General features: G+C 35.6%; 3 protein-coding genes across 4 annotated transcripts; 1 reads left to right on the forward strand and 2 right to left on the reverse strand.

The window, feature by feature from the left end:
- The first annotated feature begins 2,119 nt into the window (after nt 1-2,119).
- LOC114261339 (GHMP kinase family protein) lies at nt 2,120-9,449 on the forward strand. Its single transcript, XM_028201610.2, has 11 exons — nt 2,120-2,479; nt 2,601-2,837; nt 3,381-3,579; nt 4,738-4,801; nt 5,764-5,827; nt 5,916-5,996; nt 7,085-7,171; nt 7,429-7,586; nt 7,705-7,753; nt 8,683-8,807; nt 8,974-9,449. The coding sequence occupies exons 2-11, from the start codon at nt 2,622-2,624 to the stop codon at nt 9,194-9,196; spliced, it is 1,266 nt and encodes a 421-aa protein (XP_028057411.2). The 5' UTR covers nt 2,120-2,479; nt 2,601-2,621; the 3' UTR covers nt 9,197-9,449.
- A 200-nt stretch (nt 9,450-9,649) lies between these two features.
- LOC114261340 (uncharacterized) lies at nt 9,650-13,231 on the reverse strand. 2 transcript variants are annotated; one of them, XM_028201611.2, is made up of 6 exons: nt 12,802-13,231; nt 12,333-12,380; nt 11,958-12,211; nt 11,669-11,880; nt 10,698-10,959; nt 9,650-10,090 (listed from the first exon to the last, which is right to left on the reverse strand). In XM_028201611.2, the coding sequence occupies exons 3-6, from the start codon at nt 12,207-12,209 to the stop codon at nt 9,776-9,778; spliced, it is 1,041 nt and encodes a 346-aa protein (XP_028057412.2). In that variant the 5' UTR covers nt 12,210-12,211; nt 12,333-12,380; nt 12,802-13,231; the 3' UTR covers nt 9,650-9,775. The 2 variants fall into 2 exon arrangements, with proteins under 2 accessions (XP_028057412.2, XP_028057413.2); XM_028201612.2 differs by lacking the exon at nt 12,333-12,380 and having other exon boundaries at nt 12,802-13,192.
- Nucleotides 13,232-15,864: 2,633 nt separating this feature from the next.
- On the reverse strand, nt 15,865-23,978 carry LOC114261341 (uncharacterized). The gene is made up of 4 exons (XM_082913193.1): nt 23,598-23,978; nt 22,202-22,455; nt 21,887-22,098; nt 15,865-16,498 (listed from the first exon to the last, which is right to left on the reverse strand). Exons 2-4 carry the CDS (start codon nt 22,451-22,453, stop codon nt 16,126-16,128), a joined length of 837 nt encoding a protein of 278 aa, XP_082769319.1. The 5' UTR covers nt 22,454-22,455; nt 23,598-23,978; the 3' UTR covers nt 15,865-16,125.
- Between the last annotated feature and the right edge of the window lie 3,517 nt (nt 23,979-27,495).

Here is a 27,495-nt window from a genome sequence, read left to right on the forward strand (position 1 = left end):
TACTCTTAAAAGTTTAACAGCAATGATAGAGACTCCCTTTGTGGAGGACCCCCACAACCCCCTTTGTGATCCACACCATTCATGATGTGGATCCCACACATACATGAATGGGCCCCACACATCATGAATGGTGTAGATCAGTAAGAGGGTTATGGGGGTCCTCCACAACGGGGGTCTGGCTCATTTTTCTTACCCTTTTCTTTTTAATTTTTCTTTTTATTTTTACACTAGAATGTTAATTAGTTTATTGTTAAATTATAATGCAGAAACTTACCTAAGTTCTCTCTCAAGATTATTTAAATTCAAGTCTAAATGCCTTAGGACTTTCATGTTGAGCGAATGTATTTTAATTCTAAATTCTTCTATTCAAAATATTATAAATTAGGGCGGTTCAAAAATCCGTTCAAACCGGTAATTCGGACCGAACCAGACCGAATCATACGGTTTGGTTCGGTTTTATAAAGAATTGGTTCGGTTTCGGATTAAGAAATATGAGAACCGTAAAAACGGTTCGGTTAATGGATTTTATGAAAAAATAGCGATTCGAACCGAACCGAACCGAACCGAACCGAATTTTAAAAGATATATATATAATATCAAGTTTTATTTTTATTAATTAATTTTTTATAATTTTAATGATATTACGATGATATATATATGTAATATTAAATAATGCCTTAATATTATTAGTTTTTATCATGAGTTAAATGTAATTAGTTTGAGTAATTATTTTGCTAATATTAACAATTTATTATTGTAAATAGAAATTTTTGGAACCGTAAACCAAACCGAAACCGAACGGTTTTTTCGGTTTGGTTCTGATCCGATTTTACAAGTGTAACGGTCTGATCTGGTTCTCAAAATCACAGAACCGTTAGGATCGGTTCGGTTTTTTGATTTTTTCAGAACCGAACCAATCCGGACTGTGTACACCCCTATTATAAATAATTTTGTTGTAACGTTGTAGTTTATTCATTATTTTTACATATAATATTTTCGATTATTACGAATAAATGGAATTGTTTTGTTAGTACAAAATAAGTTAAATAATATTCTAAGACTACTAATCACGTCACTACCCTTTTATCCTTCTTTATCGAAATAAATAATGTAATTATAGGGTGTAATTATATATCAAGTTGTGTTAATAATCGACTCTTATGGGTTTTGTTATTAAAAATAAAGTAATTCGAAGATGTAAAAGCAAAGTGCTCAAACAATTTGTTGTTTTACTTTACTATTTTATATTAAACAATAATAATTTTTTTCTCTCTAAAATAATCACTTTACATTATTTTATGGAATAAATTACAAATACTGAATTTTTTAAATGTTATAAAAAATTTAAATATCCCATAATTAATTTTTTTTATTTAATAGAATTAATAAAAAAAATAATTTTTTTAATTATTCTCTTATATAACAATAAAATTATCGAATTACTGGTTGAAATATAAGTATAATATCATTAAAAATGATTAATTAACTTAATAATTTATTAATAAAATAAGTAAGTTTTTTTGATAGGAGGTAGAAGTAATTTGTTACGACATCTCCAATGGTGTATCTTTTTTTCATCAAATTTGAATAAAAGTTCCATTTGATATCAAGTGGTTTATCAAAACACAAATCAATTGGGCCTGGTCGTCCGGTCAATGTAAATTTTTATCTTGAAGTAATCATTTAGAGAGACATCTAGCGGTAAAGTGATAAAAATCCAACAACTATGAACAGTGATTTGATGAAAAACACATCCACTCTTAATTGGGGAAATATTTGAGAAAATTTGAGATTTGATACAAGATTTGATACTGAGTTGGTGTAACAAAAAATAAATATTTTTATCAAATTTAAATTTGATAAAATATTTGATAAATTATTAGAGATAGTCCTATACGATTTAGAAACTTAGGCCTCGTTTGGCAAGAGACTATTTTAGTCAATTAGTCAAAAAGTTACTAAATTAGCCAAAAAGCCAACAACCCATACTAAAAAGTCAAAGATTCTCTTTTCTCTCTACTTTTTGCACATCTTTTCGTAATTAACCAAAAAGTCATCCCAAACATACAAGTTTTTTTTACTTACCTTTTTAGTCAAATAGCCAAAAAGTTACTAAATTAGTCTATTCCCAAACGAGGCCTTAAAGTATAAAATATAATTTCTGAAATCATGTAAGGCAATTGGCATCTTAAGAAATCTGAAGAGTTTGTATTTATTTTTATATATTTTTTTTTATAGAACCAAAAATCCTTCCCAAACTTAAAAAATAAAAAAATCAATTTCTACTTAAAAAAATAAAAATAAAAATAAAAATTTGGGCCCCTCTCACATTTTCAACAAAGAGAAACCTTTTCAACCATGGAGGTTCTCCCTCCTGTCTTCTCTCCCTCTCTCTCTATATAGATATAGATAGATAGATACACACCTCCATACGTAAACATACATACATACACACCTCTTCAATCCCCCTTGCAAAAAGGTGAGAGATTCATAACATGATCTGCTTCTTCCATAATTTCTCTGAATAAACTCTTCTTTCTCACTGTTAATCTTGTGCAATTGTTATCTGAAAATTCCAAAATTGTGTTTTTTTGATTCAGCAATCTAGACTTGGGTTGCAAATGGCTGGTGAATCGAAGAAATGGGTATTGCTTGTTACGGCTCAGACCCCAACCAACATTGCTGTGATTAAGTACTGGGGTAAGAGAGACGAAAGCTTGATTTTACCCATTAATGATAGTATCAGTGTGACTCTCGATCCGGCACATCTCTGCACCACCACCACTGTCTCTGTTAGTCCTAGCTTTGATCAGGATCGCATGTGGCTTAATGGAAAGGTAATAAAAAACCTAACTATTTCTGGGTTTTTATGTTTCAGTGCTTTTTTTAATTTTTTTATATGTGATTCTGCTGTTATTCGGCTGTTTGGTTGCTGAGAAAACTGAGGAAATGAAGACAAATGGAAAGTCAATTTGTATCATTTGTATTGTGTTCTTGCCAATAAGAGATAGTTGTGTTATTTGTGGTTGAGTGCAAGGATTCTTGTTGATTCTTGGATCTTAAACTGAGAGTTTAATAGCTTGTTGACTTTTTCAATTTCCTACATTTTTTCCTGATTTTATTTTTCTTGTTATTATTTGGATCTGTGATCCTTTCCAATCAATTTAGTTTCTGAGAACTGGGAAAAATAATAATAATAATAATAGAAGTGGAGTTAAGAATAGAAATATCTGAATTTTGGGTTTTATGTTGTTTGCATTTCCCAAAAAATAAAATAAAAAAATGAATAGCTAGACTGAGCTGAGTGCAATTTACTTCTCTAGACTTGGTTTTGATTCCTGGCACTTTTCTTTTTGTGTGTTTTGTGCTGGCTAGTGTAGGAGATTTCCCTTTCCGGTGGTAGATTTCAGAGGTGCTTGAAGGAAATCCGGGCCCGTGCTAGTGATGTTGAGGATGAGAAAAAGGGCATCAAAATCACTAAAAAAGACTGGGAGAACCTGCATTTGCATATTTCATCGTATAACAATTTCCCTACTGCTGCTGGTTTGGCTTCATCTGCTGCTGGTTTTGCATGCCTTGGTAAATGACCTTTCTCTATTTATGTTTGTCTATATTTATATTTTATACTCTCTACAGATTAAAAATTCATGTTATGAAAATGTATAAGAAAATTATCTCTAAAATCCCTAACAAGCAACTGTACCGTCATAGCTAATTTTAAGATATGAACACTTCAATCTGTTTTATTGATCTAATATAGTTATACTTATACTTCTTTTTCACTGGAATTCCGATTAAATGTTTCTTAAATATTCATGTATTATTTACAAAAAAAGAGTTTCGTCATTATGACACTTGGTAACCGAACTGGGGTTTTTTTGACGGGCTCTTGTATGTAACCGTTAGGTACGAAAATTGGAGGATGATGACAGAATGTGATATGGTAACCTTAGCTTTATAGAAAAAAAACTCTGCAGGGTTCAATAACATAATAAGAATTTCCTATAGAAAGGAGTAAAAATCAACTAGTGAATTCACCTCAAGGTTGTCGTTCTTTTAGTCTACAGTGTGGTCTAGTCCTGGTGACTGCTCCATATTTCTTTGTAGTGCTATGCTAACACTGATTATTTGGTAGGTGTTGTTGATATCAATACTCAAAATTGACAAGGAATAAACAAATTTTGAATGGGGAAAAAAATGCCACTTTGTTACTGTGCATTAGTTAATATGTTTCTTTGGATGATGCTCTTTGTTGATGTGCAAAATGTTCTATACTTTTTCCTTTTACACATAATAGAGTGTAGTTAAACTTATAATGCAGGCGATACACAAGTTGACCTTAATAACTATTCTTTTACTATTATTTGTTTATTTTTATAGGTGGATGTAACAATTATATGTTGAAATTATTTTTTTGCTGGCCCTACCATGGAAAACATTTTATTACTTGTTTACAAGGCAATTTAATGCTCAAAACTCGGCACCAATGAGAAATTTAAAAATTTTAACCTATTTTAGAGTTGACATAAGTTCGCTAGGCAACACAAATGCATTTTATGCTCTTTTGTTTATGGTTGAAATCACATATATCATCTGTGAACTTTCTTTTTATCTTTTTTAATGCCATCAGTTCAATCAGCTTTCACATGTATAACTTGCTTTATTTATAATTAAAGATGTATCAGATCCAAAACTGCTCCAAAAGGGTATTAATGATTCTTATGTTTATGCTTGCAGTTTTTTCCCTTGCAAAGTTAATGAATGTGAAAGAAGATCTTGGACAACTTTCTGCTATAGCGAGGTATTTATATTCTAGTTGATTTTGTTTAATAATTTTTTGTATTGTTTTTAAATTCCTGTGTTAATGGCTTGGTCTGCATGGTATGTCTTTATTTTTTTGATTTTTTCCCATGCATTCTGACTATACTGGTTGATGTGACTGGTGGTGTAAAGGGTTCTGTCAGTCTAGTTGCTTAATATCTTGCAGTTTATGTAAGGCCCCGGTGTCCCACATCGGGAATGGAGGGGGAGTTTCTGGGCTATAAAAGTAAAAACCTGGACCCTTATATAGCATCGAGGCCTTTTCCCAAGTGGTGAAATCCCTATTAGAACTCCCCGGTTAAACGTGCTTAGGCTGGAGTAGTTCTAGGATGGGTGACCCACTGGGAAGAACAAATCCGTGCGGGTGTGGCCCAAAGCGGACAATATCGATGACGTGTAAAGGGTCGGGGCGTTACAAATGGTATCAGAGCCGACTCTCTGGAGTACCGAGTGTGGGCCCCTGGCGTCTCTCGGTGCATGTGGGCGGGCTTGCGAGCTGGCAGGCTACTGCACGGGGACGTGCAGCCTTATGGGGGGTGGATTGTAAGGCCCCGGTGTCCCACATCGGGAATGGAGGGGGAGTTCCTGGGCTATAAAAGTAAAAACCTGGACCCTTATATAGCATCGAGGCCTTTTCCCAAGTGGTGAAATCCCTATTAGAACTCTCCGGTTAAACGTGCTTAGGCTGGAGTAGTTCTAGGATGGGTGACCCACTGGGAAGAACAAATCCGTGCGGGTGTGGCCCAAAGCGGACAATATCGATGACGTGTAAAGGGTCGGGGCGTTACAGTTTATTTTTGGGATTGTGATTTTCTTCTTCATTCAGTTGTGTAATGTTTTTCTTTAATTTGTATAATTTATTGATTCTTATATATCTGGGATACATGAATGCAAGTAAATAATGGAAGTGACATTTCATAATATTTGTTCATTTATATGCAGGCAAGGTTCAGGTAGTGCTTGTCGCAGTTTGTATGGTGGATTTGTCAAGTGGATCATGGGAAAAGTAAGTTTGATTTTTACGGTTTATTTATAGCATTCCTGTTATGATTTTGAATAGTTATTCTGATTTTTCTTTTCTTCAATTGGTTAAGAATGATGATGGGAGCGACAGCATTGCTGTTCAACTTGCAGATGAGAAGCACTGGGATGAACTTGTTATTGTTATTGCTGTGGTATGTATCTTTCTGTCATTTGGCATTCTTTGTTTGAAAAAAGCTATAGTTGGCTGCTTTTTGATTAGTGAAATCATATTCCCACAAGATAATAATAATAATAATAATAATAATAATAATAATAATAAGAAAAGAAAGAAAAGTAATAATATAATAATAATTGATAAGTAGTGTGTCTGCAAAACACCCTGAAACTCCCCACTTTGTGCTATGTGAGTAGCATTTGGCTCTAGCTTCCTATCTCTATATGCTTTCTTATTTGCATAATCTGCCTTTGTGTGGTGAGAACTACTGTTTATTCATTTCCTAATAGGAAGGGTCTTTATGCGAAGACCCTTTATTTCATGTTTCTTACTACATTCCTTCTGTTTACTTGTTAGGCTTGGATTTCTTTCAGTACTTTTGATTGTTTTCTCCTTTTTTTTTTTTTTTTTTAATTTTTATAACCATTCTTTGATCATTTTGGAGCTATGCTGAAAAATATGAAAATCATTAGGTATTGGCACTCTATTGTAATCTTTTAGTTAAGTTTTCTACTCTTAACAATTTAACAGCTATTCCATGGTATGATCTTTAAGAAGAAAACAAGTCTGCTTTTTATTCCAACATTTTTTTGCCATTTTCGTGTCGTTTAGTTTGTCCTTTCTTCCAGTAATATAGGTTTTAGTCAGCTGGAATTGTTTATTTAAGATGCAAATGCTGTTTTTTGCAATTGTGACTGATGGAATTGGTTAATTAACTGACAGTTGGGTTTGACATGTAGAATGTTGCAATAATCTTTGAAATCATGTTGTTTGTGTTTTAAAAATTCTAGGTTGAAACAAATCATCTTCAGGGTAAATTTTGTTTATTTGGTTTGGGATGTGTTACAATATTTTGTATCATGCTTGCTAGCTTGAGACTGGTATACAAATTGTATGTCATGCCATATTTGATTACCAATTATTATTCAAAAATGTTATCATGCATTTAAAGAGGGCAGATTTATGACATTTATATTTGATCCCTTGAATGAGTTTACGTCGTATTATGGTTTCTTCTAAAACCTAATTGATTTTGTTACCAAATGGTGCTTCTGTTGATTCCAGGTAAGTTCACGGCAGAAGGAAACAAGTAGCACCTCAGGAATGCGTGAGACTGTTGAAACAAGTATGCTCATAAAGCATAGAGCAAAGGTATTTTTTCCTCTTCTGACCTCTCTAATTCACTTCAACAATTTCTTCTTATAAAAGAGACTTTGTGTCCTTGTTAAAGTCTTCATAATAGCCTGAACTTGCTTCTAAAGTTGAGCTAGATTGTTCAACAAGCTAGTGCATTATAAATTTCATGACCTTTTCTCCTAGCAGATGGTTTTCATTAAATTATGGTAAATGAAGTTTTCATAGTATGTTTGTAGTTGAATTGATTTTTTTTCGTTCTTGTTTTGGAACAGGAAGTAGTACCAAAACGCATTGTTGAAATGGAAGAAGCCATTAAAAATCGTGATTTTCCATCTTTTGCACATTTGGCTTGTGCTGACAGCAACCAGTTCCATGCAGTCTGCATGGATACATCTCCCCCTATATTCTACATGAATGACACATCCCATAGGCATATCCTTTTCTCTTCATTTTTCTCATCCTGAACTTTTGGTGGCATGATAATCATATTTTTATGTTTCTTTCTTGGGTATTGTAATTATAATTTTGACAAGGGTGTAATCTTTCAGGATAATTGGCTGTGTCGAGAAATGGAATCGCTCAGAAGAATCACCTCAGGTTTGTTCCCACTATCTAAAGGACATAAGATTTATATTCCACTGTTTTGCAAACAACAAATGTGTAAAAACACGGTTTATCGGTAATCATATCTTCTATAATTTGCAAATTTTAGTATGAGAATAACTACATGGTGCATATCATGCCAAATCTAGTTCTGTGCCTAGTCTACCTTCCCAGCACTCACTATTTTCAGGGACCAATACTGGGAGGCCTTTACATATTCTGTAATTTAATGGAAGGTTTTTGAATTACAGTTAAAATGGAATTTATCAAAAAAAAAAAAAAATTACTGTTAAAATGGAATTTGTAAAACTAATTGCAAAGAGGTGGGAACCACCCCTTTAAATGTGTATCAAATTGGCTCACTATATATCTTAATCATCTGTGTTCTCATGTCATGAGCATTTCAAACTATGGCCTTGTTTGAGAAGTTGGCTATTTTAGTTGGTTATTTGGCTTTTTGGCTATTTTATTCTAGCTAAAATAGTTGTGTTTGGGAAATTTTTTTTATATTTTATATTTTATATATATATATATATATATTTTGTAGTTGATTTGATGTTTGTGAGAGAAAAAAAAGTGAAATGATTATGGATTGGATGTGATATTTTATTTTATTGGCTATTTTAGCCAAAAAAACTAAAATAGCAACTTGCTGAATTTTTATCAATTCCTATTAGCTTGTGATGTTAGTTAATGATTTTTTTTAAATAAATAATAATTTCAAGAAATTCACTTAGATGGATCTCATTCTCTCTCCTAGGCTGGAGCCTTTTTCCCATTTGTGGGTTTTTGTTGCCATGCCATCGAAGTGTCTTGATAGCATAACTAACAAATATAATGAGAGAAAAAAACTGAATTGTCAAGGTGTGTTAGCATACGATTGAGTTTTCAGGAAACATGACTAATATTGAGATTTTTGACAGGTTGCTTATACTTTTGATGCCGGGCCAAATGCAGTTATGATTGCACGTAGTAGAAAGGTTGCTGCCCTTTTGCTTCAGAGGTTGCTTTTCCACTTCCCTCCTAATGCAGATACTGATTTAAACAGGTAATTCGTGTTGACAAGTTCAAAAATCAAATCAACCATCTAATGCTATTTCTTGTAATTGCTAAAAAAGTTGTATTTAAGGGGATCGAATGGGTTCTACCATCCCACAGCACTCTGTGGATAAGTTCTCATCCTCGTGTTTTTTTTTTTCTCGTTGGTGGCACAGTTACGTTATTGGTGATAAGTCAATACTACAAGATGTTGGGGTTAAGGACATGAAAGATGTGGAAGCTTTGCCCCCACCTCCAGAAATTAAGGATAACATTCCGGCCCAGAAGTACAAGGGAGATGTCAGTTACTTCATCTGCACAAGACCCGGGAAAGGCCCTGTTGTACTATCTGATGAAAGCCAAGCTCTCCTCTGCCCCAAAACTGGGATGCCTAAGTAAGTCAAGAGGGAAATGCCATGTTCGATGGACTCAATTTTCTCAGCCTGGAGAATTATTCTCTGCAATCTCTTTTACAACGTACCCAATGGCACTTTGTAGTTATTCTGAAACTTTTCGGGCCAAATTGTAGCTTGTGTTGTTTTCTTTTTCCCCTCTTGCATTTGTAATGTTAGATTTTCTTCTTTTATCCCAGTCAAGGTTTATGTATCATCTGCTTTGCCAAAATAATGAATAAATTTTTCCTCCTGTATCATTTTTTTCTCCCAAGCTGTTGAAATTGTTCAAGATGGAATTATTATTATTATTTTGGAATAGTTCCATTGCTCACCTTGGTATAGTAATTAACTATATATATACCAGAAATGGTGAGAAAAAGAAATTCCTTAAAACTCATGTTTTGTTCCTTGTCAGAAATGGTGAGATTTGGTGAAAAACGAGAACTCGTTACAAAAATTTGTAATATAGAAATTACCCATCTAGAAAGCACTTGTATTCTTTTTCATGTATTGTTCAATCAAATGAGACAGTGAGAAATTATAATCATTTCTTTTATTTTCTCACTTGGATTTCTCTTCTTGCCTACTCTACCAAACGAACTGTAAGGTTACTTGTCCCCGAGAGTGTTTTGAAGATAGCCTCTCTGAATCCATCTGTGTAAGCAAACAAGTGCCCGCCACCTTGAACCTCATGGTAGTGAATCCATGGAAGCCTTTGAACGATATACCGTTGCAGCGTGACAGGGACAAGGCCATCTTCATCACCCTGCCACAGGTGTACTGAACCTTCGTTGTCAGGGAAAGGGTTCTGAAGATCCACCGGTTCAAATTCCCAACTCCCAAATGTAACCATCATGTCCCTGTGGATGGACTCGAACTCTCCTTGTTGCATTATAACCTAGTTATTCATGCAAACAAGTAACAAACTTTGAATTAATGGTAATCTGAAAGTGTTTCCAAAAAGTAACATTTTGCAAACAGTGCAATACTGCAAAACATCCATAATGGTCCTGTTTGGCGCAACTTTTAGAAAGCATAAACTGATAGCATCCTTCCCACACCTTTCTCTTAATCAGCTTTCTTAGCAAATTTATGTTTCCAAGTTCCAAACAAAGGACAATAGGGATCTTGAATTTTCTGCATTGGAGGAATCCAAATGTTGAAGAAATATCATGTGAAATCGCACACACATTCTTTAACAGCTTGCTTGGATGGAGTGATTTGAAGAGACGGAGAAAAAAAGGAAAGAAAGGGCAGTTTCTTATCCCGAATCATTATAAAGTTATCTTTTCTTTTCTATTCTTTTATCTTTCCAATCTTTCTCAAACAAGAGAAGGCAATAACTCAAGTTTTTCTCTTCTAAATTATCCAAAGGAGAGATACCACTGTGCTTTTCTTTCTTTTCTCTCTCCTACCTAATCTTTTCTTTTCTGTCCTAGTTTTCCGAAGAGACTATAACATTGGTGTCTCATTCCAAATAATAAAGCAAAAGAAAATTTTAGTACCTTGATCATCTGTGGAGTGGGGAGGTTAGAAGAAAGTTCGAAATCTTGGGGAGGAAATTTAGGGTTTCCGGCTATGATACTAAAGGGAGGAAACCATTTCTGAGTGTTCCACCAGTAGGTAAGCCAAGGGGTGTAATGAGCAACCCGAAGCGCCCATTGATCTTGAGGAAATTGTTGGTAGTAGGCTTCATTGGATAAATTTGCAGGAAAACTAGGCCACCAGAAGTTGACAGCAGGATTGATTAGCGTTGCCCCTGCTAGCCTGTCAAGCATTGCGAATAATCAAATCTGAGTCCTCAAGAAACGGAAAGAGAAACATTAGTAAAGCTATGTTTTCGTGTCGGACACTTGACACTCGGGTAAGGATATGAGATACGTATCCGATATGTCTAGTCGGAGATGCAACCAACAAGTATGTATGAGCAGTCAAGTTTACTATATAGCTATTTCTTAAACTTCCATTTTATACCCAAAAAAATGCTATATTTTAGTTTCAAAACATCATTTTATCCTTAAAAATACTGAGAAAGTAGTTAAAAATTTTGAAATGTAGTCGTGTCCAGGTGTCATTGACATGAAAATTAGATTGACCCGACAGCTAGACCCGTATTCGACACAATGCGAGTCCAAGTAACTTAGTAAATAATGCAGCAAAAAGAAGCCATTCTCATGACAAAGGATAGGGAACAATTAAGTTCACTATTGTCATTTTTTTTTCTTTTTCCATTTTGAAACTAGGAATTTATTAATGTACGCCGAGGAGTACGAGCAGTGGCACTCCATTAATTTGCGTTTTCCATTTATCTGATATTCTCCCATTGCTTTTCTCTCTCTTTTAAGTTTGTTGATATTTCGCATCTCATTCAAAGTATTCTCCTAATTTTCAATTCTACTTAGAAACGAACACAAATAACACAGATATTAAACTTGTTATCACAATCAAGCAGAGAATGAACTTGGCTAAAACTTACCGGTGTGGGATGTACTTGAGGCAGCCCCAAACCGCCTGTCCTCCCATGGAATACCCGACTACATAAAATTTTGATCCGAGCCCCAACTGATCAGCTAGCTCTTCTGCATCAAAAGCTATACTTTTCGCGGTTCTCTTTGGATCTGGATCACTTTCTCCATAACCTGGTCTATCAAATGACACAACGTGCACCCCTAGTTCTTCAGCCATTTCCTGAAAACAATCCACTATGAAATCACAAATTTCAAAATACTCATCAAACAACATTGAAAATTCATAAAAAAAAGTACCGGTTTTAAAATTGTTCCATCGAGCCTGCTGCAGGCAAATCCATGAAAGAAGATGATCTTATGTTTGGTCATATCTTTAGGGACACCGATCTCTTGATAGGCCAAATGTCTCCCATCTCTAAGCTTTATTCTAGTTGCGGTTATGGGAGGACCACCTGGGGAGCCACAGATTTTCGAAGGCAGAGGTCGGGTCATCTGATATGCCCACGCTACTAATCCAATCAACAGCACCACTATAATTTTCTTAAACATTGCTGAAAAAAAATATATTCGAATTCAAAGAAAATCTATTAGGAAGATCGACATAAAGTTTAGGGAAAAAATGCTTTTGGTATAATTTTATGGTTAACTCGAATTACTACTAGGCATGCTTACCAAATGAATGTCCAATTTCACATATACACTTACTCAAGTGTCGAGTATCTGCAAGAAGTTCTTCATATATTTAGAAAATTAGAAGAGTTCATGTAACATGGGTTTGGGGTATCAAAATCAAATTATAAACCTTTGGCACTAAACAAGTATTGGTATACATTAGTATTGATTTAACATTATGCAAAGACTACATACTACAGAGAAACATTTTGTCAGGGACAAAAAATTCAAAACAGAGAAACTTCAAAATCACTCCATTTGTAACAAACTTCAAAATCATTGCATTACAATGAAAAACTAAAGCTTTAAATAGATAGAAAAAACTGAAAACATAAATGAATAACAAAGCAATCCTTAATATATATATATATATATATAGGAAATGAAATAGAGTGATAGTTAGGGCTGAATTACAAAGAAACATAAATGAAACAAAGCAGAGAGAGAGAGAGAGAGAGAGAGAGAGAACCTGAAACAAATTTGAGAGAAGACTGAGAATTTTCCTAGTGAAAAACAGAGCAATCCTTTGAATTCAAGCTTATACCTACAAAAGCTGCATATTATATTTATTTATTTAGATGCTTTTGGGATTCTTCTGATGATGAAGGACAAAGTTCAATTTCATTAGTTAGTGGAATCACCATGTGAACTGATTTGTTGGTGTTTTGCCTCCTTGTTTGTCTTTTCTTTTTTCCCCTATTTTTTCTATTATATATAAAATAAATAAAATAAAAACTTCTTCACATCTGAAAATCCCAAAATGCATTTGAGATTTTTCATAGTATTTATTTATTTTATTTTTTTTCTCTAAGGATAAGTGATTCTTGAAAGCACTCTAAAATTTTCCAACTACCACCATTAGTGCGAAATGTTGTCACTTCTGTGTTTGTTTAGGTTTTTAGTGGAAACACATGCAAAAATCATTTTTATATTTAAGGCTAGTTTGGCAACTCTTGAAAAAGTTAAAAAATTAAAAAGTTATCAAAAAAAGTTAAAAAGTTTTCATTATTCATCAAAATAAAAATAAAAAAATAATATACAAATATTAATTTAAACAGTAAATTAATAAAAAAGTTCAATCCGACCAACCCATCAACGTACGGACACGTGAGCCACCTGCAATGAAAGGAAAAACAAAAAATAATAACATGGGTACATTCACTTATTTGGATGGTAAAGTTAGGCCTGTGGGGCCCATCATGGCCCCGTTTGTTTTCAGAGATAGAATGGATGGGATTGATAGTGAGGGTCGCTTGTTTTCAGAGATAGAATGGAGGGGATTGTTAGTGAGGGAATTAATAGTGAGGGGATTGTTAGTGAGGGGATAAATAGTGAGGAATTGTTAAATTATTTTTATATAAAATAATAAAACAAATAAAAAAATTAAACATTAATATTTAAAAAAAAATTCCCAATATATAAAAAATAAAATAAATAAAAAAATTTATAATCCCCTCGCTATTTTTATAATACTATCTCTACCTCCTCACTATGAATCCCCTCCACAAGGGTATTAGTAATACCAAAGTATTAGTAGTACCCTCCCCATCTCTCAAAACAAACAAGGTATTAGTAATACCAAGGTATTAGTTAGTCCCAAGATATTAGTAGTCCCAAGGCTATCTCTCAAAACAAACACCCCATATATTAGTCCCTAGGTATTAATAATCCTAATCCTCTTGCTATAACCTCAAACAAACGGGACCCATGGGTCTTGTTTTGATAATCCGAACCGTTTAATATGTAGAACTCATTTAGTACTATATACTTATAAAAAATCACGTCTATCGGATATCACTAACTATATGATCAAATCAGTTTTATATAAAAATTAGATGGTATTATAGTTAACAGTTGACAAAGAAAACTAACACGATCAGATTGTTATCGATATCCAATCAACGTGATTTTTTGGAAGCATGTAGTACTCGATGAGTTCTACACATTAAACTGTTCCGATTAGAAAAAAGGGACCCGTGGTGGGCCCTCACGGGCCAAACAATACCATCCAATCAAAGCCTGAGAAGTAGACAATATTTTTTCATCTACTCACCCAGCCAGCCACCACTGCCATTCGATACGGCTCCCACCCTATCTTCTCCTACACCCTTATTTATACAAGTTTTTAATATACATTTTTTCATAAAAAGTCAAAAAGTTAACCCAAACATTCATATTTTTTTGCTCAACTTTTTAATCCAAAAAAACAAAAAGTGTACTTATTTATGACACCCTAAATAACCCATTATTAACGTGTTTGTTTTGGTTTTAGTAGAAGTAACATGCAAAAATCATTTATATATATATTAGCTGTTCGGATAAGTAATGTCTGTAATTTTAAAAAATAATATTATAAGAATAATGATAAAAAAAATATGTTCATTTCAAGTGACAACTTATTGTTGTGAGTTCGAGTCACGTCATAATTTTTACAAAAATTCCAAATATAAGGATATTTTGAAAAAATTCAAAATATGTGACACAAATATCAACACTTTTATATAATATAATAGATTTGTCTTGTTACAAAGTTTCAAATTATTTTTTAAAAGGAAAAGGAAAATAGTTGAGACCCCTACCATTTTTGACTCCTACAACCTCTAATTGATTTGTGACCACACATTATATATATATATATATATATATATATTTTCTCCACTCTCTCTCCTTCCCTTCTCTCACAAATGTGTGGGGGTGTGGGTCTAGATCATTTCCAAAAAGAAAATTAGTGGGGCCTTTATATATTAAAAAAATGGTATAATAAATATTACCACTTAAATAAAAAAATAAAAAAAATTGAAAAGAAAGAAGAGAAAAAGGTACCTTAATAATAATAAAAATAATATATAGTGTGAGGTCTTTTCAAGAATGGCCACTTTTTTGACTTAAAAGAAAAGATGGTATAAAAATGACAAATTTGACAAAACATAAAAAATAATAGGATTAATTATACTTTTTACTTTATATTTTAATTTAAATTTTACTTTAATCCTCATAATTTAAATTTAAATAATTTGATTCCTATACTTTAAGACTAATTTTAATTTGATTATTCTATCTAAATTTTTATTAATTTTGTCTATGTATACATTTTAAAAAATTTAAAAATGTCAAAAAATTATTAATATTAACCTTCAATTTAGACGGAACAATCAAATTGAACCTCAGTAAATTCACAAGTGCCTCAAAATTGTTAATTTTAACTTTCAATTTAGATAAAATGATCAAAATAAAACTAGATTTAGAGACTAAATTGTTCAAATTAAAATTATAATAACTAAAGTAAAATGTAAGTCAAACTGTAAGGGTGAAAAGGATAATGTCCCCAGAGTTTCTCCATAGTCAACAAATTGACATGAAATAATTGAGACATTGCTTCAAAAGCATTGAATATAAAAGAAAAATTCTATATGTATAGAATTCAATTATATAATCAGATATAACTTTCTGACATGAGATAAGTTCTAGTAAACGTGTAGATCCCATCTCATGTGAAAGAGTTGTATTAGATACTGTATGTAAAAGAACTGTATAAAAACAAACAAAATCATAACTATGATATGGCAACTTATAATTCACTTCACAAGGACTTGCAAAATCAGTAATTCCTAAAAAATAATGTCTAATTATCACATCCTTAAATCAACATGCATGTCAACAATGTCTTGCTACAACTTTCCTGCTCATATGGATTCTGCAAACTTTTACCTCCAGCACAAAGAAAATATAATGAGAGAGAATGAAAAAGAGAGTGAGAGTGAGAGTGTTTGGGAAATTGTCTGCACTAAGGGCTCTACTTCTCCCCAAGTAAGAGTGTTTTGAAGATGGCCTCTCTGACTCCATCTGCATAAAGAAACAAGTGCCCACCTCCCGGAACCTCATGGTATTGAATCCATGAAAGCCTTCCGGCAATGTAGCGTTGAAGGGTAACAGGTACAAGCCCGTCATCATCGCCTTGCCATAAATGTACAGAACCTTCGTTGTCAAGGAATGGTTTCTGGAGATCCATAGGATCAAATTCCCAGCTCCCAAATCCAACCATCATGTCCCGGTGGATGGACTCAAATTCTCCTTGTTGCTTTACATTTGTCTGCCCATCCAAATAAATAACAAATTCCAAGTCAATTATAATCTCAAAATCTTGGCACTCTAAATAACAAACATTTCACTAATGCACAAAGAGAAAATCCCCTTAACCATGACATTTCCAAAGTCGAAAAAAAGGGCACTCAATACGTTGATTTAGAGGCAAGGGGCAGAACCAGGATTTTCATCCAGTGAAGGCAAAACCTTATCTAGTGTTAACATATGAATATCATATATATGAATATAATACTATATATGTCAGTATGTATAGATAGTATTAATATAATATGTATATAATATTCACCGATAGCTTTAGGATTGCTTTGCTTTAGATTTGCTTTCGGTCGCCACTAACTTTCGGCGTCACTTTTCTTATTTTATTAATTTACATCATCATGATGTCTTGTATCCGAGCTCCTATATTAAGGAGTCTCAATTGTGTTTCTGAAATAGAGTTAACATAACAGAAATATTACTCTCTCAACTCTCTCAATTTCTGTTTCAGTCTCTCAATTTCTGTTTCATGGTATCAGAGCACAGGTGCTTTTCCTAAGTCTCTGCATCACATATTTTGGTCTGTCACAGATTGCTGTGTATCTTGTCCTTACCTAATACACAGATTGGACAATACCACCACCTTCGTTTCTTCACGACGAAGCCAACGCCACCAGATTCATCATCATCTGCCGCCACACGCGCCTCCACGCGCCGCCAGAACATTCGGCCACTCGCTCACTCGGTTCAAACGCGCTCTACGCGCTGCCTACGCGCTGCCTACACTGCACGGTGCTATTGTGCGCCTCAGCATCATCTGCTAACGTGAGCCGCGTGTTTCTGACGTCAGCTGACGTCAGCCCTAGCTGCTTCCGTGCGCCGTGTGTCTCTCACCTGCTAACGTGCGCCGCGCCACACTCTGCTAACGTGCGCCGCGCCCCTGTGACATCAGCCCTGCATCACCTGTTTGACCAGCTTGGTTGACTTTTCTATTTTCTGCCTTTCTGGTCATATTTTTTGGTCAGTTCACTCCTTTTCTGACTAATTTCGACCTTCTGAATTCACTGGTAACCTCAGTTTTTTCAGATTCTACCTCATTTGTACTATTTTTTTTCTCTCATGGATCGCCTGGACTCCACTACTCATCCTATTTCCGCTATTCTTGACGGGACTAATTATGTCCTATGGGCACAAGCTATGTCTGGCTTCCTCAAAGGAAAGAAACTTTGGCGCATCATTACTGGGGATGTGTGCAAACCAGTTCCAGAGACCACAGATTCCACTTCCACGGACTCCACTGCCAAATATATCGACCGACTGGAAGATTGGGATAGTAAAAACTATCAGATCATCACTTGGTTTCGCAATACTTCTATTACATCTATCAGCCTTCAGTTTGGTCGGTTCCAACTTGACTCTGCTTCCTCTCCTGCCAAAGCCATCTGGGATTTTTTACAAGAACGCTATCAGACTACTGGCCTTGCTCACCAATATCAGCTTCTGAGTCATCTTCACGGTATGCGCCAAGAAACCACTCAAACCATTAATGATTTTCTCTCCCAAATGTATTATGCTTGGGATCAGCTTGCTCTTTCTGAACCTCCATGGGACTGTACTAAGGATGCTACCATGTTTACTACTTACCGTGACCAACAGCGCTTGGTTCAGTTTCTCATGGCTCTCACTCCTCGATTTGAGCCAGTACGCGCATCTCTCCTTCATCGAACTCCTTTACCCACTCTTGAGCAAGCAATTTCAGAACTATTGTCCGAGGAAACTAGATTTGGTACTCTCCATCCGCACCCTGTGGATTCTGTTCTTGCCACTCCACAGATTCGGAGCTCTCCCTCCTCACCTTCACCACAGAGGTCCAATGCCTGCAATTACTGTCACAACCGCAATCTTCCATCGACTCATCTTCTGGTTAATTGTCCAGTTCGTCTTTGTCGGTTTTGCAACAAGACTGGCCCTGGTCATCTCCAGCAAGATTGCTTCCGCAATCCCGCTCGTGCCTCTCGCAATGGTCCTTCCACCGGGAATTTTTTTCGCAACCACTCTCACCGTTCTGGGACTCCGTTTAAACCAATACCTGCTCAACGCACTGCTGCTGCTGCCTCCGAGGATTTACCTTCCTCTGCTCCTATAGACCCTTCCACTCCAGTCTTCTCTCAAACCGATGTCGCAGCCATGTTTCAACATTTGTTGCAGAACTCCGGTACTCCTCCATCTACTGCTTTATCTGTCACCGCAGGTAACACTTCTTGGTACTTTGACTCCGCTTGTTGTAATCACATGACCTTTGACCCCACTATTTTTACTCCTCTCTCTTCTCCTCCTTCTGTTCCTTCTATCCATACTGCTGATGGGTCTCTTCTGTCTGTAAGTCATGTTGGTTCTGTTTCAACCTCTCACTTATCTTTATCACACGTCTATCTTATGCCTGCTCTTACTTTAAATCTTATTTCCATTAGTCAATTATGTGAGCATGGTCTAACTGTTACCTTTTCCCGTACTGGTTGTTTGGTGCAGGACCCTCGGACGGGGCAAACTCTTGGGATAGGCCGTAAGCATGGACGTCTCTACGAACTCATCCATCTTCATGTTCCCGATTTCTCTCAGATCACAGCTCCTACCACTACTACCACTGCTACCACTGCTCCTCCTTTATCTCCTTTTCAGCTTTGGCATTGTCGTTTAGGCCATCTTTCTGTTAGTCGTTTAAAATCTCTAATTTCCAGTGGTCATTTAGGTCATGTAAGTTCTGATGTTTTAGATTGTGTGTCCTGTCAACTTGCCAAACAACCTGCTTTGTCGTTTAATAAAAGTGACTCTGTTTCTCTTGCACCATTTGATCTCATTCATTCTGATATTTGGGGACCTTCTCCTACTCCTACTATGGGAGGCGCGCGCTATTTTGTTGTTTTTATAGATGATTTTTCCCGTTTTACCTGGTTGTTTCTTATGAAAAATCGCTCTGAGCTCAAACAACTTTATTACAATTTTGCTACAATGGTTAAAACTCAATTTTCAAAAAATATTAAGGTTTTTCGCTCCGACAATGCCATGGAATATAAAGATTTTGATTTTCTTTCCTTTCTTCAGCGTCATGGTACTCAACCTCATCGTTCCTGTCCTGGTACGTCTCAACAAAATGGACGTGCTGAACGGAAACATCGACATATTCTTGACACTACTCGAGCTCTCCTTCTGTCTTCTTCTTGTCCGGAACATTTTTGGGGCGAGGCAGCTCTCACTGCTGCTTACACTATCAATTGTATCCCTACACCTGTCATTCATAATCACACTCCTTATGAGCGTTTGCATGGCACCCGTCCCCCTTACACCAACCTTAGGGTCTTTGGATCTGCCTGTTTTGTTCTTCTCCAACCTCATGAACGTACCAAACTTGAACCACGTTCTCGCCTTTGTTGCTTCTTAGGGTATGGCATTGAACACAAGGGGTATCGTTGTTGGGATCCTCTCTCCCAACGCCTCCGTATCTCTCGTCATGTCATCTTTTGGGAACACAAAATGTTTTCCTCTCTCTCTCTTTTCCGTTTGTCCGTTCCCTCACCCTCTCTGTTTTTTACTGACCCTTCCACGGATCTGTTCTCTGATGACCTTACTCCCTCGCCCTTGCCAGCCTCTCTCGAGGTCTCTGATGAGCTTACTCCACCGCCCCTGCCGGCCTCTCTCGAGCATGCCTTGCCTTCTGGTCTGTCCCATCCCCCTGCTCACTCTGATGGTCCTGCTCTTGCTTCCTCGGGGTCCTCCCCTCCTGGTGAGTCTCTCCCTCTGGCTCCTCCTGCCTCTACTCGACCACACCGGGTAACTCAACCTTCTACTCGTCTTCGTGACTTTATTGTTGGTTCTACTGCTTTTTCCACTTATGAACCGACCTCCTATCGTGAGGCTCGCTCTAATCCTCTTTGGCAGCAAGCTATGACTGATGAATTGCAGGCTTTAGACAAAACTCACACTTGGGACATTGTTGATCTTCCTCCTGGCAAGACTGCCATTGGTTGCAAATGGGTCTACAAAATCAAAACTTGTTCTGATGGATCTATTGAGCGCTACAAAGCCCGCCTTGTTGCAAAAGGCTTCAACCAAGAATATGGTATTGACTATGAAGAGACATTTGCTCCTGTTGCTCGTCTCACCTCTGTTCGCAGCCTGATTGCAGTTGCTACCTCCCGACACTGGGATCTTTCTCAAATGGATGTGAAAAATGCTTTTCTTAATGGTGTTCTTCTTGAGGAGGTCTACATGCAACCTCCCCCTGGGTCTACTTATCCCCCTCATAAAGTCTGCAAACTTCAGCGTGCTCTATATGGTCTCAAACAAGCTCCACGCGCTTGGTTTGCCAAGTTCAGCTCCACTATTCATGACTGTGGTTTCACCTCCAGTTCTTATGATACTGCTCTTTTTATCCGCAACACTGCTCAAGGGACCACCTTGCTTCTCCTTTATGTGGATGATATGATTATCACCGGTGCAAGATTTTTTCACCATCTTGCTCCAGTACCGAGGCTGAATATCGTAGCTCTTCTTGTTTTGCTTCATTTTTTCTTCTATTTGCCCCTCTCTTTTTTTTGGGAGAAAAAATTTACCAATGCTGTGTTTGGTTGGAGGATTTGAGGAGTGATTTGGAAAGGGGAATGGAAAAGATAAGTGAAATGTGAATAAAACATACTTATATTTCACATAGTTTCACACACATTTTTCTTTTTCTTTCCAAATCCCTCCTCAAATCCCCCAACCAAACACAACATAAAAGAATATCAAGAGAGTACATGCGAAGTATGAAACAGCTAACCCCCTAGAAAACCACGAAACCTCACTTCACAAAACACCTATTTTCTTTCACTTTCTAACCCCCAAAACAGAAAAAGCAAAAAAGAATTAACTTTTGGTGATTTCACTTTATTTTCGCTTCATGTCTTTCTCTTTCCCTTTTTTTTTTTTTTTTGGATCTCTCTCTTCACAAATCCAAGATTCAAATGTCACGCAGATTCCAAGCACCACTTATCCGAAAAGCTTTCTCAAGGAAAATTTCCACAACCATTTCTATGTTGTTATGGCTTAAGTAAACATCTTAAGCTTTTAGATACCCATTTTTCATAGGAAAATTATAAATAAATAATTTGTTGGATTAAGATCTAACCAATCACATCTAGTTGGCTTATTTTCTTCACAATCCGGCATGTTGTGAGAAGGTCTGATATTACCAAATGTAATTTTCAAATTATTTTGGATAATAGTGACAACTGAAGTGATAACATAATGGGCAATTTTTATAACATGTATTGCTATATGTCTCCCCTTCAAATCCTTTCTTTATTAGTTTGCATCTTATTCACAGTATTTTCTTGCATGATTATTGAATTTTGAATTTATCCTGGCATAAGTAAAAAAAATCACATACTAAATTTGTCGCCACAATCAACTAGAGAATAAACTCGGCAACATCTTACCTGTGAGGGATATACTTCAGGCAACTCCAAACCGCCTGTCCTCCCATGGAATACCCAATCACATAAAATTTGGAACCAAGTCCCAACTGATCAGCGAGCTCTTCTATATCAAAAGCCATACTTTTCATGGTTCGCTTTGGATCTGGATCACTTTCTCCATATCCTGGTTTATCAAAAGTCACAAGATACACCCCTAGTTCTTCAGCTATTTCCTGAAATAATCCACCAGTGAAATCAATCGAAACAACTTTCAAAAACAACCCACCAAAGCAAATCATGAAATTTAATTTGTTCAACCACAATTCTTGAAAGTACCGGTGTTAAAATTGTTGCATCATATCTACCAGAGCCAAATCCATGAATGAAGACGAGCTTATATTTGGCCATTTCTTTTGAGACACCGTTCTCTTGATAGGCCAAATGCCTTCCATCCCTAAGTTTTATTCTAGGTGCCGTGATAGGTGGGCCGCCCAGGGAGCCACAAATATTGGGTGGCGGAGGGCGGGTGGTTTGAAATGCCCAGCCTAGAAACCCAATCAACAGCACCGATATTATGGCCCTAAACATCCCTGAAAGAATTTTCAAATTGAAGAAGAAAATATTATTTAGGCATTCAAACAAATAGCTTGGTGACAATGTAGTAAACAGGCCACCTTTCCCCTCTTCCCCTACCCATCAGCCCCCAATCTTTCTTATAGATTATGAAATTGATTAGTTGCAAGTGGAGTATTGGCATGACCACTGATAAACAATAAGCCAAAACAACATACATTCCGACAAAAAATTGTTTTCTGAATGTATTTTGCATTTTTTTTAAATGGAAAAATTTATTGTTTAACAGATTGTTTCTAAAAACATGAAAACTACAACTAAAACTTTAAAACAAATAATTAAATTAAATTTGAAAATACAACCAAACATATTGAAAAACATATCATTTTCTTATCACAACTACTGAAAATTTCTTAATCATCACAAATAAGAAAAACTGTGTTACTGCCTCAAGAAAAAGGTCATTAATCATAATACCCTCATCCACATAACATGAAACATCTAGAGGTTAAGATGAACAATTGGGGCTCAAATGCAATCGAGTCAGTTGGCCACTTTTTACACTCTCAATTGAGAGATTAGAGGGTCAATTCTTGCCATTGGCAAAGATTGATTATTTGCTCCTTATTATTTGAGGGTCTTTATTTAGTTGTTCATTTATTTCCTATTACGGTCTAATTTGGACTTTCATTGTCCAGTTTAATCTTCCTCGTAATGATTGTTGGTATTAGCCTCGTTGGAGTTTATATGATTATCTAATTTAATGTAATTATCTTGAAATATGTAATATCAATTGACCACAAAAAATAAAATAAAATAAATAAAAATAAAAAAAGAAGAAGAAGAACTCAATTCAAGTGCAGAGGAACCAAAATGATAATTTAAATTATTATTATTTTTTTTAATATCAGTTTCTGCTGCCAAAAAAAAACTCTTACCCATTATTAAAATTCTTAGAATTGAACAAAGCATAGATCAACATGCAATAAAAGAGGGAAATAACAAAACTAAAATGTGACTTTCAAATATATAGGTAAATTCACAATAACAAAATTGAAACCTAATACTAACCTATACATTACATATATATATATATATATAGAGAGAGAGAGAGAGAGAGAGAGAGAGAGTATAAAATACCAAGGAGGAGAGAGAAAACCTGAGAGAAGTTTTGAGGGGAGAATGGTTTTGTTTGTGGATTGAGGCAGAGCTGAAGTAACTGAAATCTTGATGCTTATTCACTCTCCATTAATTCCTCAACATCTTCAGCTCTTACAGTATAAACATATAGATATATAGAAAATGTTCACTCACAAGTCACAACCCACATTGAAAAACAGTCTTTTTAGAACAAGAGATATCCCAAAATCTTTGAAGGTTGGGTTGGTGAACCCACCAATGAAAAAGTAGTCCCCAAACACCCCACAACAAGAAAGATGGATGTAGATACAACCCATGTATATTTATAATATATATATATGTAGAGACAGAGAAGAAGACAGAGTTTGGACGCAAGCAACATGGCATTTTCTTTCTGAAAGCAGAGTCATTTACTTAACCCATGCCTTGTTTTTCAAATACAAGTAATTTTAAATTTATTTTTAAAATTTTAAATTAAATTCGATTTTAAATATATATATATATATATATATATATGTTGGAATAATCTCCTGTGTACAATAAATAAATTGAAACAAGTCAAACAAATAAATAAATTACTTATAGAATTTATTTTACCGAACCGAATAAAAAAATCAAGTCGAATGTGTGACACTCTGTCTTTAAGACAGATTCGCCCCGTTACGGTGTTTACGGATAAAAGGCGTCTATCTCTTAAAATGCAATGATCTTCACAAATTGTAATAACACTCTAACCAACTTGTACGGCAAACAAAACCTGTGTTCTATACTCTCTAAATTTTTTTCTAAAATTATATAAAGAATATATATGCAACAAATCAGAATCTGGATAGCAAAAATGAATTTTTTTCCAATACCAAAGACTGCTGGAAATGACTGTATTTATAAACAAACCAAGGTTGTCCGAACAGGTTCAATTTGAACTGAGCATGTGCAGATTCAAACAGATAATTGCACTGCAGTTTCAATCTGTCTAGGCAGTTATAAAACTGCTAGAAATGGACTAGAAAAAAGGAACTGTTTGGACAGCAATAATTTAATTTAATTTTGTTTAGAAATTCAAATGATTTTCCTCCAAGAATTTGGAAAAATTCAAATAAATTTTGTTCAAAAAATCAATATTAGAATCGATCCAACCCACAACCCATACCCGCGCACAGCACGGTCGGATGGTGGCGGCGTGCACGTGTGGTGGTTTGAGCTAAGGTTCACTTTATCCATAACTCTTCTCTTCTACAAACTTGGGGTGTCTCTTGGGGCTCAACCCAAGTGTTGCCACCTAGAACTTATATGCACACATAAGTTCTCTTAAGTTTTCAATCTGGGACAAGCCTTACAAGGAAACCCACATTTAATTCTTTAATTGTCCATTCCAAGAACCCGAAAACGATGTCAACTTTCTATTTACTCATAAATGATTTTGATGAATCATCTTTACCGTGTGAGTTGCCATGAGACAAGGAACATGTACCTCTTCGGACCCATCCCAAAAGACGTTTGGGACCCATTCAAATTTGGGCTCAAAGTTAGCCCAAAATAAGTTTATAAAAAACCAAAATTTTCAACAATCCCCCACATCAATGGAATTTGACCGAGAGAAAATGCAACAACATGATCTATTTACAAAGAGTATATAAATTGGGAATATTCTGCAAAGGATAGGTAGCTTTTGGCTTTAAACCTTCCCTTGTGAAACACTATCGGATTTACTAGCTAACCAGTGAATATGATGTCTTGAACTGTTCAGCCGTTTGTGTAAACTAAGACAATAGAACTCACATAGTATATTACTAGACACAGTTTAGTTCTCACTACTGTGTTCATTTCGGCCTTGAACAACCTAGTCTTTCATGAGTGCTTTAGAGAATTGTAGCCCTTCACAAATCTCATAGAACCAGTCCAGTTCACACTCATATAGGTGATTCTTATGAAGAGTATCCTGCAATACTCCACTAGGTATACCTAGATATAAGAATTATTAAAAAAGTATTACTTAACCTCAAACGTTGCAGACATCACTATTTTATCATAGAAATTGGTAGGAGTTTGACTCTCCAGTGATCCTTATGAGTCATACACAACTCGACTGTCCCTTTGAACCTAGATCTTGGGATCTCCAGTTAACTAGGTTGGCTTGCTGTTGTGGTAACTCTTATTTAATAGGCTTAAGTCTCATTCCCCTCGATGAATTCTCAACTAGCTCTCTTGCTAACCCTTTAGTTAGTGGATTCGTTATGTTGTTTTTAGACTTCACATATTAAATGGAAATAATTCCATTAGAGAGTAGTTGTCTCACGATGTTATGTCGACGACGAATGTGTTGTGACTTACCGTTATACACATGATTCTGTGCTCTACCTATTGCTGATTGACTATCTGGAACAACCCTTACCTTGTCTTAGTCATGCTCATATGCATTCATATGATTTGGTCTTGTTAAGCTTGCATTTAGAGACCTTGATCTGTTTTGTCTAAGTGTTGCTTGCATGCTTTGTTTCTTACTTGATGTTTTAAGCCTAGGTCACACATTTGAATCTCTTACACCTAGGACCATCTTGGAACCACTTTGGTTGACCTCCACCTTCACCCTGGCATATTGACCGAGATGTTGTAACAACCCCCATACTGTTTACTGATTAATGACCGATTGATTACCGATAATCACCGATTACTGTTAAACGGAACTGATAATGACTGATAACTGACTGATAATTGAACTGATTAAAAGTACTGAACTGACTGACTGAAATTGGAAACCGAATTGATTGAGTATATGTTAGTTTAGTTGCATTCTATCTGTTTGATTGTATGATTATCTGTTCATGCTTATATGTTTAAACTGCTAATTGAAGGCCTTATCGGCGGCCGAATTAGAAACTGATTGATGTTTAATGATCATCATAATTAATGTGATTTTATGGTATAATTATCTGAAAACTGATTAGGTATGAATAAATTAGATCAAAATAAGCCAATTAAAGAGTTTGCCATATTTACCATTTTGCCACATGAGTGGCCCACTCAATACATATACTTGAGCCTTGTATGTACACACTTGAAGAACATTTCCTCAGCCATATTTTGAGCACACCACCGAACTAGAGAGAGAGGAAGTGAGAGAGTGGAATTGTTCTAGAGAATTGGCTTGAAAGGCTTGAAGAGATCATAGGAGATTTGCCTAATTGGACTCCTAAACCTTGGATACAAGACCTAGGTAAGAGAATCCAACCTTTATTGATGTATTTGAGCTTGATTCTTGCATGGTTTATGTCAAAATTGAAAGTTGAGCCATGAATTAGTTCTAGCATGTTGAAATAGAGCATAATTCATGCATGCATGTTAGTATTGTTGCATTTTGAGGTTGATTACATGGACATTAGTACATGCATGCTCATATTGTTGTTATAGACCATGTTTTCATCTGGTTTTGAAAAGAAATGAGCTCATTTGAACAAGCTTTGAAGCTTTGATTTGGTTTAAATCCATGCATGTTTGCATGTTCATATTGTTCTTGAAAAATGGTTTAAATTGAGGTTGAATTAAACACCCTTGGGCTTTGATTTCTTAAAATTGAGCTTTAAAACATGTTGTTCTATGTGTTTATAAATGTTTTCCAGAAAATGGGCCCAAGAGGATTGGTTTTGATGCTTTTGAGCTTGGTTTTGAACCTGGAGATCGAATCTGGGATTTCCAGATTTCAGTCGTCCGCTCGAGCGGGGGGAGGAAGTGCCGCTCGAGCGGTAAAATCAAGCTTCCAGCATCTTGCACTGTTTTACAGTCCGCTCGAGCGGAGGATTGGGCGCTCGAGCGGAGTTATGTCTCAAGCTCGAGCGGGCGTCGAGCGGGGATTTCACCCATCCAGTACTTTTACAGTACGCTCGAGCGGGAAAGTTTACGCTCAAGCGTGTACCTTTGTT

The sequence above is a fragment of the Camellia sinensis genome, chromosome 1 (genome assembly GCF_055761805.1).
Source record: "Camellia sinensis isolate YWXY chromosome 1, ASM5576180v1, whole genome shotgun sequence".
NCBI lineage: Eukaryota > Viridiplantae > Streptophyta > Magnoliopsida > Ericales > Theaceae > Camellia > Camellia sinensis.